The sequence below is a fragment of the Ostrinia furnacalis genome, unplaced genomic scaffold, assembly GCF_004193835.3.
Source record: "Ostrinia furnacalis isolate ACB-3 unplaced genomic scaffold, ASM419383v2 OfSCF5080, whole genome shotgun sequence".
Lineage (NCBI taxonomy): Eukaryota > Metazoa > Arthropoda > Insecta > Lepidoptera > Crambidae > Ostrinia > Ostrinia furnacalis.
This window is the reverse complement of record NW_021135319.1, coordinates 177,966-198,257: the sequence shown is the minus strand read 5'-3', so window position 1 is coordinate 198,257 and position 20,292 is coordinate 177,966. Positions and strand designations below refer to the sequence as shown.

At 36.4% G+C, this 20,292-nt stretch overlaps 1 protein-coding gene across 2 annotated transcripts in view; it reads left to right on the top strand.

The window, feature by feature from the left end:
* Positions 1-20,292, top strand: part of LOC114360531 (uncharacterized) — a 78,509-nt gene that overhangs the window by 14,262 nt on the left and 43,955 nt on the right. For both annotated transcript variants that reach the window (XM_028315260.1, XM_028315259.1), the window contains exon 2: positions 11,536-11,720. In XM_028315260.1, the coding sequence (XP_028171061.1) occupies positions 11,536-11,720 (185 nt within the window). The remainder of the gene's footprint in view (positions 1-11,535; positions 11,721-20,292) is intronic.

Here is a 20,292-nt window from a genome sequence, read left to right as displayed (position 1 = left end):
ATGGAGGAAATAATCGCTTGCTGGAAGCCACATGAACTTCGACGAGTAATTTGTCATTCATGGTTTTTGTATTCTGGTTTTGTTAGGATTTATTTTTAGAGTTTTCCTTAGAAAATAGTAAGAAACTAAATGCTTATTTGAATTTTCCTCCGTTGTATTTGTGTGATCAGGTAGCAGTACACTGGGATCTCTACTACACTAACTTACACTACCTTGGAAATGGAGTACCACCTAGTAATGGAGACAGAATGTGAGATTTACGAAGGACTTTCATCCAAGACACGATGCTCAGCAATGAGGAATATGATTACTATTGGAAGTTATCCTTTCATTCGGACCGGTGGACATTAATTCTTAAAATTAGCTCAATTGCTTTTGAATCTTGCATCTCCCTATAGGAGATCTGCACTCGCTCCAATTTGAATCAATGCAGACGAGTGCAAATCATCTAAGATTGTTATGCCCTGTGCCTATTGTCCGGCCCCTTGTTTTCCATACAGCACTTGATGAATTGCAACTGACCTCTATTCCATTTGACCTGTTTTAACACGTCTTCGATTTCGCCTCAATTGACTCTTCAATTTGGGGTCAATTTATACAAGACAGATTTGTTGGGAGGGTTTACAATGTGGGGAGGTCAATTCGTATTGTTCGAGACGTTTCCGTTGTTTCTAGCTGGTTTATTTTGGGTTTTCAGTGGGATATCTCAGCAAAATTTCTGTACGAAACCTATAGGTAATGCGTTTTCATTATTGATTCTTCATAGTTTTCATGTTAAACTTGTTCTTCTTCTTATCGTGTCGACAACAAACCTACACACTTTCAGCCCAAAACTCCGCTTATACTTATACTTGTTTAATTTTAGTCTTATTTAAGTAAAAGGTTTTTTTAGATTTGGATATTTTATGGAAATATTCAATAGTAGATTCCATAAACACATTCAATTCAATACATCGGCTAGATACTAGCACACCTCAGCAAAAAGCTTCCTAGGTGTTACCTTCAACTGGGTATGTGGGACGCAATGTTCCCATGCGTCAGTTCTCAATGCTCGGGACAGTTAGCTGGGACTGGGACAACCGTTGGATGTTCCACTTGGCTGACGCGGATGTTGAGAACTAGGGGTTTTGGGTTACCGTGGCAGAGATTGTTCAGGGATACGCGGCTTGGGTCAACTAACATTCTTGAAGATTAGGTTTCTTATTAGATAACTTTTTTTTTTAATTACAGACCATTAATTTGTTTTGACAGCATTCGGGAAACCACTAAGGTTTGTGTTGATGCTTTTGCAGTTCTACATCGATATTCGATACTTTACAAAGAAGAACGGTCATCTGTGACCCAGGCCCGACAGAAACGAGACATACCTCAGTTTTTTTGTCATGTCTTAATTAGTTAAATCCCAACTAATATTATAAATGCGAAAGTAACTCTGTCTGTCTGTCTGTCTGTCTGTCTGTTACGCTTTCCCGCTTAAACCTCGCAACCGATTTTGATGAAATTTGGCATAGAGATAGTTTGAGTCCCGGGAAAGAACATAGGATAGTTTTTATCCCGATTTTGAAACAGGGACGCGCGCGATAAAGTTTTTCTGTGACAGACAAAATTCCACGCGGGCGAAGCCGCGGGCGGAAAGCTAGTTATATATATATATATATATATTTTTTTTATTCGAAATCTATGTAGTGTAACACCAAAATATTACCCTTTGTTTTTGTTCAGGCGTTATACAAAAACTAATTCAAAATGCCTATTTATCACCAAAATTGGCAAATGTATGTACCTAAATGTCTATTACAGCTGCTATGGAATGTATCTAGGTGACCTGGAGATACAGCCGGATTATACAGGGTGGAAACGATGTGATCTCAGCAAAACTAGTTACTGATTCTGAAAGTGCTTCACGAGCTCTTTCAAATGGTACCAATAATAGGTTACAGATTATGGAAGCATTGAATTTTTGGATTTAGTTCGACGAACGAGAAGTTCTCGTTTCCACCCTGTATAATCCGGCTGTATCTCCAGGTTACCTAGATACATTCCATAGCAGCTGTAATAGACATTTAGGTCCATACATTTACCAATTTTGGTGATAAATAGGCATTTTGAATTAGTTTTTGTATAACGCCTGAACAAAAACAAAGGGTAATATTTTGGTGTTATACATAGATTTCGAATATAAAAAATATTATATAATTTCACTAATTAAGACATGACAAAAATATTGAGGTATGTCTCGTTTCTGTCGGGTCTGGGTTTTTTTTGTATGGGGCGTGACCGTTCTTCTTTACAATTTACATACGTAATTGTATGTTCATTGGATTCTGCGGTCTGCTGACAAAAATGAACCTACCTTTCATTGATGAAACGACTCAGGCGCACGTAAATCGTAAAAAAATATTTAGCTAAATCGCCGTTGATCAGTGGTCAAAGTCGTCCGTTTGCGAAAGGTCAGGGGTTTAGTTCAACTGGTTCAACTTCAAGAGCTTCTTAGCATTTGCATGCTTTGCATTTTCTCAAGCGATTAATTAACTAATTCAGCAATAAAATAAAATAAAAGTCCCAGGAAGACCAAAATAAAACCCTCAAAATGTCATTTACTATCAAATATCATAAGTAGGATCACTACTATCAATATATATTTGCTTGTTTACCCAAGTTTATCGCATCGACTTTCACGTTATTGAAACAAACACTATATTGCACTTGTCACAGCCATAAGTTAACATTATAAATCCCATGTTTGTTAATGACGTTGTGAGGCTTTCGTAATTTGTATTACTTTATGGCTCTGGCAATGATAAAACTTATTACGTTGTTCTTCAACTGTATATTACTCGAATATTTTGAATACTCAATATGTAGTTACAGTCAGCATTAAATAATCGTGACACCCAAAGTAGCCAAAAAGTTCGCAACACGTCTTTGTACTGTCAACTTTTTGGCCTTTCTGGATGTCACAAACTTGCTGTATAAAAAAACAAGGACAATACCTATGACTAAGTTGACTTCGAAAGGACAATACTTAATTATGATACAAAAACCAAAGACGAAGATGATACTGTTGTATTTTGAGTCTTACTAAGATTTCTAGAATTAAATAAGTTTTTTATATTAATTTCATGTGTAACATGTAGGTCTGTATGACGTTGTATTTACTTTAGTGCCTGCCTATCACCTTACGCAGTGTCAATGTTATTTTTTACCGTTTCGACATTTGTAAGGCTTTTTGCTTTACAAAAAAACAACTTTGCTAGTTCTGTCCAAGAATTGGATAAATCACAAAATAGATTTAGCCTGATAGCAAATATTTTATGTCCTGTGTAATACCATCCCTTGATATTTTTTATTACACAGTGGTAAAGTAAGAGTGACTTGGGTACATGTAAAATAAAAAGCTTATTTTGTCAGAGAGTCATCCATCATCATCATCATCATCATCATCATAGGCCTCCCCCAATGTTTTCCATGTTACCCGGTTGTTACCTGCGTCCAGCGCATTCCTTTCCTGAGATTAAAACGCAAATATTTTGAGAGAATACATGTCCGAATTTGCTGATGTATTACGAAAGTTTTATCTGTATTTCTAGTTAGGCTCATTTGAGTTGCGTTTTAAACGACTAATTCTGTAGAAACGTGTCTATCCATTCAACCGTCTTCCAAACCTGCAAAATTATTCAACGGCACGTGACCAAACAAACAACTTCCCTCGGGTATAAAAGTTGTGAAGTTTTACGCAACGCTTCTTTACGTATGGAAATTATTTAAAATGTTGCAAGTTACCAAACTTAAATTAACCTAAGTAACCTAAGTGACTGCGGCAGAGAGAGGGTTATGTTTTTAGTTTTTTTTACATGCTAATTATAATGCTTTAATTTCTTGATACTTCAGTGATAAACATTAATTTGAAACAAGAAAGTCATCGGGCAGTATTCATGTGGTATAATAAATACCTAAATAATAAAATATTGACTGAAATTAACATTTATTATTGTGATCTTTCAGTCAGGAATAATAAAGATAAGGAATTATTTTATTTCTTTTTATGCATGTCAGAGAAAGATATGCGTAAAACTTAAACAAAATAAGTCAACCCTACGTGTTACTAAGTTCCTTGTCTACACTCGCTTGTCTAGATTGTTACTATGAGGATAATATTATTGTGAGAGTTTAATAATATCTTGTAATAAATCTATTTTTTATGATTCATGCATGTATTGTGTGAATTTCTTCTTTGTACAGTCAGCGTCAAATATTTCGTGACACCCAATGTGGCCAAAAAGTTGAAAACACAACCTTATTCCAATGAGGGCTATGGTTTTTATACTTTTAACAGTTGGCACCCCTGGCGATTGACAGGACCTTACTCTACAGTGGCGCCATCTTGAAGAGTGCAAATGCGATAGTCCTCCTACCACTTTAGCGCTCACCAGCCGGCGCCACTGTCTTCGCTACTAGCAAGTGACAGGACCTTACTCTACAGTGGCGCCAACTGGTGAGCGCTAAAACGATAGCCCTCATTGTAACAAAGTCGTGTTATTAACTTTTTTCCTACTTTGGGTGTCACGAACTATTTTACGCTGTCTGTCGTTACGTTGCTTAGGCTACATTAACTTTGACAAACGTCAAAAATCTGTTAAACTCCATAAAAAATACACCGGTTATCGTTATAGTTACGGTTAAAGTTAGGTGGTGCAACTCAGCCTTAGTTTTGATTCAAGAAATTGTTTCTACCGGAGTACAGTCTTGCTAACCGGCATTCTATGAAGTTATTGGATGGCTTAACTATAGTAGAATCAACTATGGTTTAACTCAAGGAAACTTATTAGTTCAGGCATTCTATGGAAGTTACAAGATAGCTGAACACAAATACTTGGGAATTGGGAATACTTGCTGAATAATATTGTTGTATGATCACATTTAAACTCAATTAACCTACTTCGAAAGCATGTCGTCAAATTATTTACTTTGCCTTCTTGGATTTTGGTCTGCTACTATGTTTTATTCAGTGGAGTGGAAGAATAACTTGCCTGTACCTATTTATTATTTTATCCCTCAATCGCCTACGATAAACATTTTTAATAATCATTATTATTTCCCATTGTAAACAATAATAATCACCCGTTTGTCTTTTGTCTTTTCACTACGTAGTTATTAATAATCATCTTAATTAAATGTCAGTACGTTGATAATATTTTAATGGGTGTGGTCTGCGGTCATGTAAATTAAGAGTATTAATGTGGACTGGTCTGGTCAGCCATTAAATTTATCTTTGTTCGTGATATTGCAGCATGTTTAAAAGTGAAAAGATAAATTACAATGACAAAGGACATTGGTATAGTTACCTTCTTTTAAGAATATTATTAGTAACTTGTTACTAATAGTCCCGTTTACCCTAAATGCTTGGGCTACGAGTGGGTTCGCCACAATAATAGTCCAGCGGCGACATGGTTCAAATCAGTGTTCCTCAGATCTCGAGTTGGGCTATTGACACCGTAGATGTTCAATAACTTTTTTTAATTTATTCTGAACATAGTACCACAATCTATTTTGTGATAGTACCATTTCTATGACTACCTACTTGTCCTTTCTGAAGTGGTGAACTTATCTGTAATCTTTCACTTAATTTTTTTTCATCATCATCATTTTCAGCCATGTACGAAGTAAAACCAAAGTAGGCACGACCTCACCCGCACAATATTTTTTTTTCTGGCACGCACGGCTTGTGCATTTGCCAATGACGAGGTGTAAAGGTTGGGAAACGGATTTTAAAGGAAAATACCCGGGAAGAGCGAAAATTTGTTACACAGTAAATTTCTATCAATTCAGGGAATTTCAGTTATTTTGACAGCTGGCAACTACCTACAAAAACATGGTAAAGCCCCGATACATGTTTTCATCTATAGGTACATATTTTTCTATGCATATTTTGGTTGTGAAGGGGGAAAATGGGTTAAGTTTTCCTGTAACGATTTTTAATTATTTAGTTATTAAAATTGGGGTAAAACTAATCTACCTATCGTGTTCTATAGGATGTTCTGCGTTAGTTGTTTTAGAACAAAGGAATAAATTATCCACTTTTTTGTTGTATGGCCTGACCTCGAGGTCATCATCTGCATCGTGCATTTGGCTATTTTCGAAGGTCGTCTGGGGCAAATTGTCAAAAATTAATGAGCCAAAGAAACACTATTCATAACGTGATATTTATTAAATACCAAACAAGTTAAGTGGATTAGTGATATTATATTATTACCTATTAGTTATTTATTCTCACAGCTTCGCACAAGTTTTTGGCTTGGCGCTTAAAACCTGTATTATGCGTATATGGTACTACTTACATGAATCTCTAACATGGATTGACCAGCGAGCATTTGGGTAGTGTCTATGCATTTTATTGCAAAATCGCACCTATTACAACGGGATAAGATACCAGTGTTAGCTCGATGTGCTGTCTTCATACTAATCTCACTCTAACATTAGTATGGTATTGTCCTCATGTTATTGATGATAGCGGAATTAGGGTTGCCAGAGGTCCGGCTTTAGCCGGACATGTTTGGCTTTTTGGGGTCTTGTCCGGCCAAATATTGTCTCGTCCGGCCTGTCCGGCTATTGTTAGGCTTTTTATGTGGCTGCTGCATATCAAGCGCATGCATCAAGATGTTGGGGTACCGATTATAATGATGATAATAGTACTCACTCGTGAGCTATGACACTAATTGCACGGCTTTTAGGGTAAAATGTCCGGCCAAATGAAGCACAGAGTCCGGCTTTTGTGTTTTTGGACCTGGCAACCCTAAGCGGAATGCAATAAATTACTATAGTACAGTCGCAGTTGAGATTCAAGTCTGCAACGAAGAATTGAAAACGGATCAATTGCTGATGCATACCTCGTAGACCTCGTAAAAGGCGTGGTTGAGTAACAAAACAATGAGTAATGTGTTGCGATTTTAGCGATAAGTTGTTTTTGTATGAAAATTAAATGAGGACAAAGACCTTAAAGGTCACTAGGAAAACTTAAAATATCCTACCTACGCAAACTTGTCGCCTTTTGTAACAACTAATGCAGTATCAAATCAAATCAAAGCGTAGGTACTTACTGCGTTATGAGACATTTCGGACACTTTAATTTGTTTTTTATGTGACAGGAGGCAAACGAGCAGACTCCATATTATGCGACTATGAATTACAATCAGGCTAATCCTGTCTTTTTCAATTATTCCAACCGAGATAAAGGTACCTAATTACCTACCTAGTCACGTCATAGTCACTATAAAATAATAGTCGCAATTATTTGTAAATAAACACGCCATCAATTAATTGTCTTGATTATCTAATAGGTTACCTTGGACATTCCAAACCCCCTATCATCCTATATTAATTCAATTACTGTGACTGATCACTATCGTTATTTACACACGTCAATGCATCAATTACCTACATCCATATTATATTCCTAAATGCGAAAGAACTAAGCCACATAAGAGAGAAAGATTAATTCTCTTGGGTCGAAAATTTCTCCTAATTCGTTCAGCGGGCTAAACAATGCCCTAGTCAAACCTCGGATAGAAACAACTTTGCTTCTGAATATAATATACTCTTTGCAAACCCTCCCCTTTACTGCTAGAAAAATTAGTCTCTATTCAAAGTTTTTGTTCGAGAACTGGCACATTTTTTTTTTCTTTTAAAGTTAATTGCTCGTCGTAGGTAGGTACGACATTAACAACAATCTTGTTGTTGTAATAAATCGAATCTGCGTTGTTTATTACCTAATCGATTCGATTATCGAGCGATGATACATCTTAATCGTTATGTGCTTTATAGAGGCCTTACGCAAGGTGGACTAAAAATAGAACTGCGCATGAGGTTCTACTATAAGTACCTCCTAAGTTATAAATGATGACAAGGAATGATCTAGAATCTAGATGATGCTTTAACCAAGACAGCTGTTTAAATAAGTATTGCAAAAATATTAAGGTACATAATAGTCGATTCAGAAGTGAACTACTAGAAATACTCGGGGGACACCCCTGTCAAAAATCCAATGTTTGATTTTAAGTAGAGTCTCAAGGTTATTTTTTATGTTGAATTTTAAATTATCATCATAATAATAGTTTGTTATTCGATGTCTGTCTATGCACGTAACATAATCAGTGTGCTTACCATGAGTTTACGTTAGGTGTGCTCGCTAGCGACTGCGTAAAAAAATGACATTACTTGTATGACATATTGTTCAGCGCCCCTAGCGGCTACTTTCAAGAAACAAAATTTTCATAGAGATTTTTGACGTACTCGCTAGCGAGCACACTTATCGTAAACTCACAGAACATAAAAGAGATAGAACATAATAATATTTAATAACAAAATAAACCAAAATACCCTGTACCAAACTAAAACGTCAACTAAATACTTTCAAAACAGGTTAAATTACGTAATTAGTGGTAATGTCTAAAGCAATTTAGATAATGTTAGTAATAATAATATTCTTTGATAATAACGGAAGACAGGAGAATCGTTTAAATCAATGACAAATTGTCAAAGACATGTAATTTTTGGGATCATTCAAACATTTGGAACAATGGACATCGTTTAAGTTTCAGGTAAAGTAGATGATAATATTGTTTTTGACGTTTTAAGTACACTCGCAAACACAAACCTAGGCCTGGTTCAGATTTTAGAAGCGTTTATTAAAGTCGAGAGTCTCGAGAGTAGCTAGTGCGTCAAAAAATCACAAGATAGAAGAAGAATTAGAGAATTTATACCTAATAAACTACAAGTAAAAAAAGGGGGACGTAATGGGATGGGAATTGGGATATGATTTTATTATCGTAAATTGTGAAATGGAAGCTCCAAACATTGGTACAGTCAACATAGATCAAAAGCATGAAACTTAGAAGCAACTAGCATCCTTGGAGGAGTTGGAGTTTAAACAAGTAAAAGATTCACAGCTCCGGTTAGACAATCTAGGATTGAAAGTCAACTGAAAATTTTTGTTGATCCACTTCTGTTTCTCACTGTACTAAGCTAGTAATATTTCAACACTTGTCGACCAGTGCAAGCAAATGATTTCAAAAACAGCTGAACATACTGACTGACATTATGTGTTTCATTCATTTAAATTCATTCAGACGCACCATTTTTGAATAGCAAACAAGATCTACCACAACAATGGAATTTTAAATTAAACAAATACTTCGCAAATATTGGAGGATAAGGTAAAAAAGTAGTATTTTAAATCAAGTCACATCGACACAGCCTTCTGCCATAAAAATAATTATTAGCGATATTAAAACCAAATATTTTAGGCGATAAGACTGGCCACGTGTATAAAAGATTAATTCTTTTTAAATGTGTATTATAATATTTTAACCTACAAATTTATTTTGTAAATAGTTTTTATCATTAGTAATTTTTAAATTTTAGTTTTTAGTCATTTTAAGTTAATGTAATATTATAAAATTTATTCTCTAATAAATAAATATTAAAACCTACAAATTAATACATACTTAAAAAGATAAGAATATAAAAGTCCGTAATCATCGATGTTCGTGGATCAATATCTTTTTTGACTCTCAAAAGGCGCAGAAAAATTAATATTCTGAGGTATATTAAAATCTATTCTTGGATGTGATTCTGATAGACGAAACGACCAAGTGTCATTGATTTTGGGTCTACAGAACCTTTTAGTTCTTAGAAATCTTGAACTGTTCCAATTTGGAGAAACTTCCCGGAAACATCTTACGTTACCTAAGGCCCTTCTTTCTGACAACGTCTTATTCCCGATATTCCCACCATTCCTGAAATATTTCGGACCTGGGAAATCTTTTACCAGTAAGTAAGGTGTCTTTAAGCCCAAAGTTTCTAGTAGTTTAAAATTTCAATACACTCGAAAGCTTGAAGGACAAGAAAAATAAGATATTTATAAATATTGATGATGTAAATTCCTCGTCGTCATTTGTCAAGTCCACTCTAAGTGTTATTTGTTAGAGTCTACTAACTTTCCATATTTGCCGATTCCGGAATCAGAATCTACGAGCGCTTATGTAATCGACCGATTTGTACTTTGTTGCTTTGTAATTCGACTCATCCATTTGAAAGTTCATTAATTTGAAGCTTAAATTGATTATTGGAAAATCAATTAAAAACAGCACATCGGACTAGAATTTGTTGGAAAATAGCATCTATTACAAGTAGGTACAAAGATGCTACAGTGTTTTATGATGCCACAGAGTTACCTTGATCTACCGTCGTCCGTACTGACGTTTGCTTTGTTTCGTGTGATTCGTCTTTCATTACGTTTCCAAGTAGCGTAAAATGCTTTAGAAGTTATTTCTTAGGTAGGTATTAATATTTTTATTTACGACAGCTGTCTATATTTATCAATGTTGCTCTCGAATTTGTTGATGATGGTCATATCTCTATAATAATTTTAACAAGTTTTTAATAGTGTGTTTATTATGTCATTAACTATCTATGTTAGGTTCCTACGGAATGCTTCACAAACAATGTGTAAATACCTAAATGCTAGCTTTAGTTTCAACGAAAACTGTTCTTGAGTATACTTTGGAGTTGAATCCATGTCAATATTTACTTTTACGTTACGTCTGCTAGTATTGTACGGTGTTTACTTACCTATGACGATATCAATTACTATGACGATCTTTAGAAGTAATTGTTTTATTTTAGTTACACTTGTTTAGCAACTCGCAATGCGGTCAACTTTGATTTTTGGGTCTACTGAAGAGGTTGCGGGTTCGATCTGTTTGTTTTCTGTGACTACGCGTATTATGTGTAACCTACAATCCGTTGTCTGGTACCGATAGTACAAGCCTTTTTTAGTTCGAGCACAAATTAGATGTGAAGTCCTCACGCTGTTTGAAATGTCTTAGGGTCGCTCTCTATCTGGGTAGGTAGATGGAGTGACGACTAGCGTAAGGTTTAAAAGTCGTTAACAGAAGCGAATGCGACCCGAATTCAGGGCAAAATGGCACATATTAATTATTGTTTGAGTCTATGCTCTACGACGTAGAGACTACGTTCACTGCTAGCTAGTGTTACGGGACTATTCCCACCTCTCGTTCCTACCACTGCAACTCCTGTGTAGCCAGGATCTACAGCTTGACCGCTAATAAAAACCCAACCAGTTAAGGTCAAGTTTGTCCCGGGGGAAGTTAACTGTCATTGGACCCGCAACAAAATTAGAAGAAGAACATAGGAAGAGTTCGTAATTTATTAAGGTTCGACTTGTCTCCATTGCAAAGCGTATGACGGGTGACAAACAAAGGTATTTCACCTGTCATCCGCTAGCTCCTGCTAGCTAGTATTAGAGTAGGCGCACACCGTTGATTTTTAGTTGGCCGATAGTTGTGCCCGATTTTAATTTGTATGAAGAATCGGCCAAATCGAATCGGCATGCCCATACTGATCAACTGCCCGACTAAACTATCGGCCGACGAAATATCAACGGTGTGCGCCTACTCTTAGGCAGTGGACTGCCATAACTTCTGGTGATGATGATCATTCGTTTCCTTGTTCCAGGGCTCTGCTCGAGCCTGCTATGCGGGCGCACCAAAGAGGTGGAGGTGGGGAGCGGGGTCGGCGCGGGCGCAGCGCTCGCGCTGGCGTTGGTCCGCCCCCCCTCTGCCGCGGGGAACACCCCCTGCCAGCTGAAGCTGACGGCGCCTGACGCTGCTGCCTTCGCTGTCAGGCTTATTGATGTTAAGGTAAGAAATTTTCATTGAATCTTACTATCTTACTAATATTATAAATGCGAAAGTTTGTATGGATGTCTAAATGTTTGTTACTCATTTAACGCAAAAACTACTGATCGGATTTTGATGAAACTTTACAGTATTATAGTTTATAATCCAGTATAACATATAGGCTGTAATTTATGATGATCTGTGACAAACTAAATTTCACGCAGGTGAAGTCGCGGACAAAAGCTAGTAATACCCATATTTCTACACCGTGCATTTCATTACGCAGTATACGCACAGTTATACTCGTATATCTACTACCTGAAGTTTGCAAAATCTTGCGTAGCGCGTTGTGGTAGCGCTCTAAGTGCTTCAGCGAGATAAGTTCATTTAAAAAAAATAAGTCTACTTGACCGGTCTAGTGTTTATGACGATCTGGTGAAGGTCGGAAGCGCCTGGATGAGGACAGCACAAAGCAAGAGGACAGAGGGCCTTGTGTGAGTTCACATTAAACGACATTAAATGTACGACGGATTGTACAGCGCCCCTAGCGGAAACGTCAAGAACTAAAATTTTCATACATTTTTTTAACGCGCTCACTAGTTGAGGACGTTTGATTTAAACTCGCACTCAGCCCACAGGTCACAGGAAAAATTACAACAATGCGACTTCTAAAACTAATGTTTGAACTTTATTTGAATGATTCAACATTGTTAGATATCATAAACTGAGGCTAGTGAAGTTATAACAATACAATAATTAGACCTGTCACATAAACCATAAAAGAAACAGCTGTAATTGTCTTTTTATAGCTAGTTATACTCATAGAACATTATGGTGGTGCTAAAGAAAGATTAAACATTAATAAAATGGAATTAGTATCATTATGTTCACACGCTTAGAAAAATTAATAAAGCACTGAAGTTTTTCTAATCACTGTAGGTACTTGTATTGTAACACAAGTGGAACAGAACCAAGTGATGTATTGATGACACAGACTGAAGCATTGGCATATTCTTCTGGAACGAATCATGTTCCAGAAGTGACACAGTTACAAAAGCCTCAATTTTGCATTTCGACAAAAGCGTAGACAATACAACCTCATCCGTTTCGAATTGATGTCTGGCTAGCTTAGACATTACTTAAACTTTATGTCCGTATTATGAAATGCCTGAATGAATGGTTAGTTGTCTTCCTCCCACACCACGGATCTAAGTAGGACAAAACCTTCTTAAAGGTCAATTTGTCAATTCAAAGAACTTCTTTAAAATGTTCAAAACAACTCTCTCTCTCTTTATTAAAATTTCTTAGAGAATAGAGTCGCTTCTCAAACTAAATCGTGGGTTCGATTCCGGCCTTAGGCAGTTCGATTTGTTTATAAAACTCTCTCTTTCTCTCTCTTTATGGGTAATTTTCGGACTCGGTTGTTGACTTTTAATCAAGTATCTTTTATCAGTGGACTCTAGGCACGTCAAGCGTAACGGTTTTACAGACATCATCTTATTTCAAGACAATACGGTTTCAAAGTCAACAGTTTATGTCTGGTGCTCTTATACATTTGTGTCTTCACAAAAACGTGTTTCATAGATTAAACTCCATTCTAAACTTCACTCATTAGTCATGTAAGACTTGCACTGTGTCAAAAGCAATTATCAGGTACCTGGTGGTACCAGTCATAGCAAATTGGGTCTCTTGGATTTATCATTTCATTTTGGCGAAAGCGGACAAGTGGCTAATGGATTTCTTCTACAGCACATCACACTATAATTATTTTTTGTTGTAAATTAGTAACTATCACAACCATATAAGTTGCCAGTTACCACAGTGTCATCATTGACAATTTCGTTTTTAGAATTTTCCGAAAAATTTGTGGTATGCAATCCGGAAAATTCTTAACAGATTCTAAATGGCCCTTTAGCAAAAATAATAGTTAATAATCTTCCTGATCAGCATTATTACTTATATCCTACCTAAGGCCCAGTTTTTTGATTCGTAGTTAAAATAACCACTTGTGGCGACGCCACTACAAACTAGTGACCAACAGATGGCGCTATCACTACTTCACTATGGCACACTCCGCCGCTTCATACAAACCTGCATCGCGGTGACGGAGTTTTAGATCCTGCCAAAGTATATATAGACAAACCAAGATGGTGTAAATTGGACCTTGGTCCCCGAGCACAACACCCGCTCGGAAGGAAGCACTAACATCTAGCTTCCTTATTGTGGACGAACTTCATATCCCACATTGGTGACCCCGACGTGATTGGAACGTGACCTTCCATCCTCACCATCTCCGCCACTCCGTCATCAGCTCCAGTCTTCAACAAGCCAGCATCCAGCCTTCAGGGACCATCGCAGATCGCAACCGACCTTCCTGGTTCCTCGGCAGCAAGCAACCGTCACTTCACTGGTCACGGGTACAGCTCTGGCCCAGCTCCACGCCCGACCATCGAAGACGCCTCCGCTCACTATCCCGACTCACCGTGGATAGAGCACCGCAACGTGCTCGTCTCGACTCACCGCAGACTTGAGCACACTGGCACTTGTAAGCTCATCACGCACAGACTGCTGAGCTCATCCTGACGTCATCCACCTCCGGTTCTTCCGGGGGGAGTGGTGTGGCGACGCCACTACAAACTAGTGACCAACAGATGGCGCTATCACTACTTCACTATGGCACACTCCGCCGCTCATACAAACCTGCATCGCGGTGACGGAGTTTTAGATCCTGCCAAAGTATATATAGACAAACCAAGATGGTGTAAATTGGACCTTGGTCCCCGAGCACAACACCCGCTCGGAAGGAAGCACTAACATCTAGCTTCCTTATTGTGGACGAACTTCATATCCCACACACTAGTTAAGTTTGACAGATGTCAAATGACAAGTGGTTAAACATCAGAAAAAAATGTTTTTCGAATAATGGTTAGCTTGACTTTTAGTAAATGTTTTAACCATTCGTTAACATTTTGTTAATAATTAACCATTAGTAGCAAAATTTTACAAATAGTTATTTTAACTATGAATAAAAAAACTGGGCCTTAATGAATTTAATTCTAATTAGATTATTCGCATGTTCGAGTTTTACAGTTACCTCTTTCACTTTCATGAAAGGTGGTGTTTTAATCAAGTGATTATAAAAACAAAACATAGGATTAATTGCTTCGTATAGTAGGCAACTAACAAGTCATAGCTAATTAGTACCTAACCTATCATATTACAGAATCATCAATTACATTTAATAAGGATTACGTTGGCAAGTTAAAATCCAAATCGTTTATAATTTTACGTCAATTTCTTTGAAAATTACTGAACTGATTTTAATTTTGTTTAACGGTTTTGTAGCATACTAGCTTTCCAACAGTGGCTTCGCTCGCGTGGACAATTTTGGTTGTTTGTTTTTTCAAATTCTTGCAAATTATCCAGACATAGCTTCCCGACCGCGTCTTTACTCGTTTACTTTACTTACAAAGTTTCCTCCTTTATTGTTTTTATCGAAATAAAACAGATACCTATTGACAATCACATTGCTGAGTTATTGTATTATTAAGACTGGTGTGTCTTCTCCATTATGAGCTAATTTTGATGACGTGTGTGCATTGAGAGAATGCTGATTTGTCTTTTGTTTCTTAACCTTACCTACGTGTTTAGGTTTAACAGTTTAACTGAACTTCTTCAGTAGAATTATAATTATCGATGATTTTTCTTATATCTGCTTTGCTAGCCTCGAAAATTTTCCACTTTTTGAGTCTAGCTAGATTGTCTAACTCCTAATATTCAGATCTAAAGATGTGGCAGTTATTACTAACTGACATAATAAAGAAGAACACACGCCTTCGTAATTTTACCAGGAATTTGAACCTGTAAAAAGGTAACGGACAATTTTGCGGTTTTCCTTAAGCACTAAATCGTGGGAAAATTCTTTAAATAAGTTACTGTTGACCTTTACTTTATCAGAGCGAAATCCTTGATGATGCTCATGAGAATGTGGATGAAATTGTTGCGCAAACTTTATTTTTGTTTTATTTAATACAGTTAATCGAAAACAGCATATCAGACTACATTTTTGATGCATAATTTAGTCCCTTTTCACAACTAGGTACATAACATGTCGCAGTGTTTAGTTTGCCATGTTGTCCGTACTATAAAGTGTAACATAGATAAAATTGACCTAATTGTTACACTTACAGTAGGTAACTAACCTTACAGAACGAAGCATTGATAAGGGTACCGTTTTCCAAAAGATAGAAACATTAACGTCTCACTTTAGAGCTGTGGAATTTTTCAACAAATTCAATTACTAGTTCACAATAACTCAACTACATAGAAAACGGTGTGCAAACATAATAATCCAATTCTAGTAATAACCGTCTGTGACGATGAAGTTCGTGACCGACCATAGAGCGAGGATAAATACGATCTTCACGATTGTTTGCGTTGCAGTTACGTGTTGCTCTAGTCGCTATTTTGTTCGCAAAATTAACTTCATGTTTCTGCTTAAGTTAACTTTTTTCCCCCGGGACAAACTTGACCTTCACTGGTTGGGTTTTATTGGCGGTCAAGCTGTAGATCCTGGCTACACAGGAGTTGCAGCGGTGGGAACGAGTGGGGGTAATAGTTATGATTTTTAATTTTTTTTTTTCTGTTTCTTTTGGGCAAACTAGCTGTACAATAGATGCATCTGCACCTTCTGCTGTGTCATTCGATAACAATAAAGGCTTTAGAATACTTGAAAATTGGTATTCAGGTAGACTGAAGTATAATTGTAATTTCATTGTAAAATCAAACATCAGGTTTTTGCGCGTCTTTTTGCGAATGCGCCATTGTCAAGGCTTTTTGTCCATGCTGTGAGATTTATATGGGCTCCAAACTGTACTCCAAATTAAGATTTACTTATTTAGAGGTTAAAGAAACTTTAGGTGATTATTAGTTACTTAAAAACACTTAAAAGACCTAAACAAACAGCTATCGCGAATGCTCACAGCTAATGTATCTGTTCTTCAAACATAAGAATTCAAAAGGATTATATCAGCACTTAATTCTCCTCAAACATCTGAACATTTGCATAATCTTGAATTGTTTGTTTATTAAAGGTCAACTTTTGTTAGCTTTCTGGTGTTAGTGTAGCTGTATCTTTTAGCCAACGATACTTTTTCATTCAATCGACGTGACTGAAGCGCGACGTTATTTCGATGTTACGTTTCCACACAAATTCAAATTCTATATTCCTAGTCATCCCACTTTGCAGATTTTACACAATTAAGATTAGTATTAAATAAAGATTTGAATCGTCAGCTTCAAGGCCGCCATTTTCAGGAAAAGTCACGTAGAGTTACGTCACGTTACACTTGCATCGGCGTTTGTCAAAGATTTTTAATTTTTATTTTCATCTAATATTGATATAACATTGACTTAGCATTGAGTAGAGTTGGTTACCTTCTACGAATCATTAAAACTTATAATTGAAAATGTATTTCATTCATTAACACCCATTAAAACTAATTGATGTTTATTTTCCTAAACATCTTTTGCATTGAGTGAGACTTGAGTCTTCTAACATAAAATGGCGTTAAGGTCATCTCCTATTCTGTACAAAATGTAAAGAAACGGAAGTAAATGCTTGTAAGAGAATCTTTCTACTAAAATTATCATTTTCGGTTAAACATGGTAGGTGCAAAGCAATCATGACCTCGAATCGAAATCGAATGTCACATTGTCTACAGCAGGGGTGGCCAACTTGATTAGACATAAGATCTACTGTTTACTAACGAAACCCTGGGTGATCTAACACTTACATACTTTAGTACACAATCATGTAGTATTTTTGGCCTTGCCACGATCGACTGGACTAATATTCGCGATCGACCTGTTGGCCACCCCTGGTCTACAGGAATCTTCTTGTCTCCAACCAGAAAACATTTTAAATCTTTTTTCGTTTTAATAATTAATCGTAAATATTTAATGTTTAACAGCACGTGTAGTGACTCACGTAGCGATTATAATTGATTTTCCTTGCAACTCTGCCCGGAACGAAAATTTCGTGTAATCTTTGCTTGAAATGTTAGTGTTACACTGCTTTGGTAAATAGTAACGTGAATCGACTGCATTTTGAGTTAAATTGTATGATTCATACGTGATATTAGGACCAGGTAAATGTTTTTCATCTTTGTTTAACTTAATTTTTGATGAACAAATAATTCTGAAACTTAAAACCAGAAAAGATAATGACATGGTGGTCACCACCACACCATACAGAGCGAGAGAAACCGACGTTAGTGAGGGCTTACCCTATTTTGGAATCCCATAAGGTTCCAAAATTCTGCAACCTATCTTGTTGAAGAATGAGGCTGGTTCTAGAAGTCTAAAAAAGGGCAGAGGGCATGCTCCAGATTCAAAGAAAACTCATGAAGAGACCCATTTTCGCGCAGATCACTTTCCATAAGGTGAGATGCAGGATCAACTTCCTTGTTATGGATTAAAAAAGAAACAATAAGATTCATACCGTATGTGAGTCACTCCAAATCCCAAGAGGTTTAATGGTTATAGCCTGACCAGGAACATAAAAACCCTCGCCATGTTGCGGAAAACTAATGGTACTAATTTCTTTTAATGGCAACAGTAACTGAAAACTTCATTGACATGTCACCTTGCATGTCAGTCTATTGCTGTCAAAGTGTAAACAAACTTTATTTTAAATGTGCGCAATTGGTTTTATGAATTAAATTGCTAAAATATTTTTATAGTCGTGAAAGAAAAGTGGTTCACAATGTGTTAAAGTATTTGTCGAAGAGAAATACTAAGGGTTCGGACAATATTTTCATTGAATAATGTTTCCGACAAAGGTTGTCAAATTGACTGACATGTTTATCGTATAGTACAGTCCACTATGAAAATTAGCTGTGGTTTGTTTCAACTACCTATTTTTAAAAAATTTGTCACTTTCTAAGTGTTGAATTTTATGGGATTGGGAAAGAAGTACCGAGTTTGAAGCGTTCATGAGCAGACATTGCAGTTGAATATTCAAGTTCTGAATTTGATTATTGATGAATAATAAAATAAATCTACTAGCTCGATTGATGGTTTCATTTAATTTATTTAAATCAGGTTACCTATAATAATATTTTTTCGTTAATTTATGAAAATATCAAATTAGCCCGTAATCCTGAATCCTGATACATAAAGTTAGCCTATTAATTTAACACAGGTACGACTGTACTCAGTGTTGCACTATCAAATGCAATTGAAGCGCCTCTATGCCAGGGTTTTTATGTTCCTGGTCAGGCTATAATAAACTTTTATCTGGGGATTATCCGATGAGCTGATAACTCGTTTGCCTTGCCTTCACCGTACTCATGCGTTTTGTTACTCTTGTTATATTTAACTGTTTTGTTTTGATCCATACGTTTAATGGGTTCAACGGCTCGAAACAGCTGTTTACCATTTCGTAATCTACGGTTACTACAATTTTATTTTCCTCATATATTTTTCCTTGCAGATTCGGATTGTAGTATTTTTCTGTTGCAATTACATTCTCATTGACAAAGGTTGTAATTTGCACTTTATATTGAGCTAGGTTCACTTTCTATGTTCTGTGGCTAGGTCCGTATATACTTAGTTAAACTTTTTTTTTTTGCAAATTAGCACAAAGAAATAACGACATAACCATCTTCTTTGTCGGTGGCCATAACAACAATGTTAACAGCATTGTTATATTTCGCAGTTGGAAGTAAGATAGCCAGTTTCTCTGTGGTTGAGGATTCTGGGTGAAGCTCGCTTCCACCTTCAGCCTGATCATCACTTTCCATCAGGTGAGATGCTGGCCAAAAGAGTCCTCGTTATGAATAAAAAAAGTTTACCTTGATGTAATGTCGTCTGTACTTAGAATTTCATACAAACCTAAAGTTCTATTTTGACATCAATAAGGTCCATGATTTCGGTTGCATCACAATCAACTTATTTAGTGCAATCATCTTCGTCTCAGAATTCCATTAGAATCGTAACAACCACTAAATTGACATCTCGAATGCTTCCTCGTTTGCTAACCAGATGTCATTAGGTCAATATTGCGTTGACTTGAAGCTCAACCAGTTCGCTACATTGATCAGGAAGCGATATGTGGGTATATGGCACAAACTAGCGTGGACAATTGTAAATTACACCATTGGATGGATGTGGTTTATGTGGGCAAATGCTTGCAACAGTTCTCACAATACTTGTAACTGTACTAGCCTCGTTTGAATACTAAAGGACAAAAACTGAAGCATCTTTTTCTAAAGATCCATAAGAAACTGTAGTAACTGTTTTGTTACTATGCAGTTTATGTTGAAAACTAAACTTGCATAATACTTTATTTGGGCTCTTAAGAACTTGAACATTATGTCATACATGTATGGGTTTATTATGTATGATAGGTAGGTACTTAAACTATGACACAACTAGTTCTACATATACATATTATGTTTGATCAAAAGGGCTAAAGACGTATAATGAGAATCTGCGCATTAGATGGAGAACACGTTAAGCCAAAGAAATACCATCCTTATCCCTTACACTTACGTTCTTCGGAAAACATGTAAATTCTTTTCATGGTTGT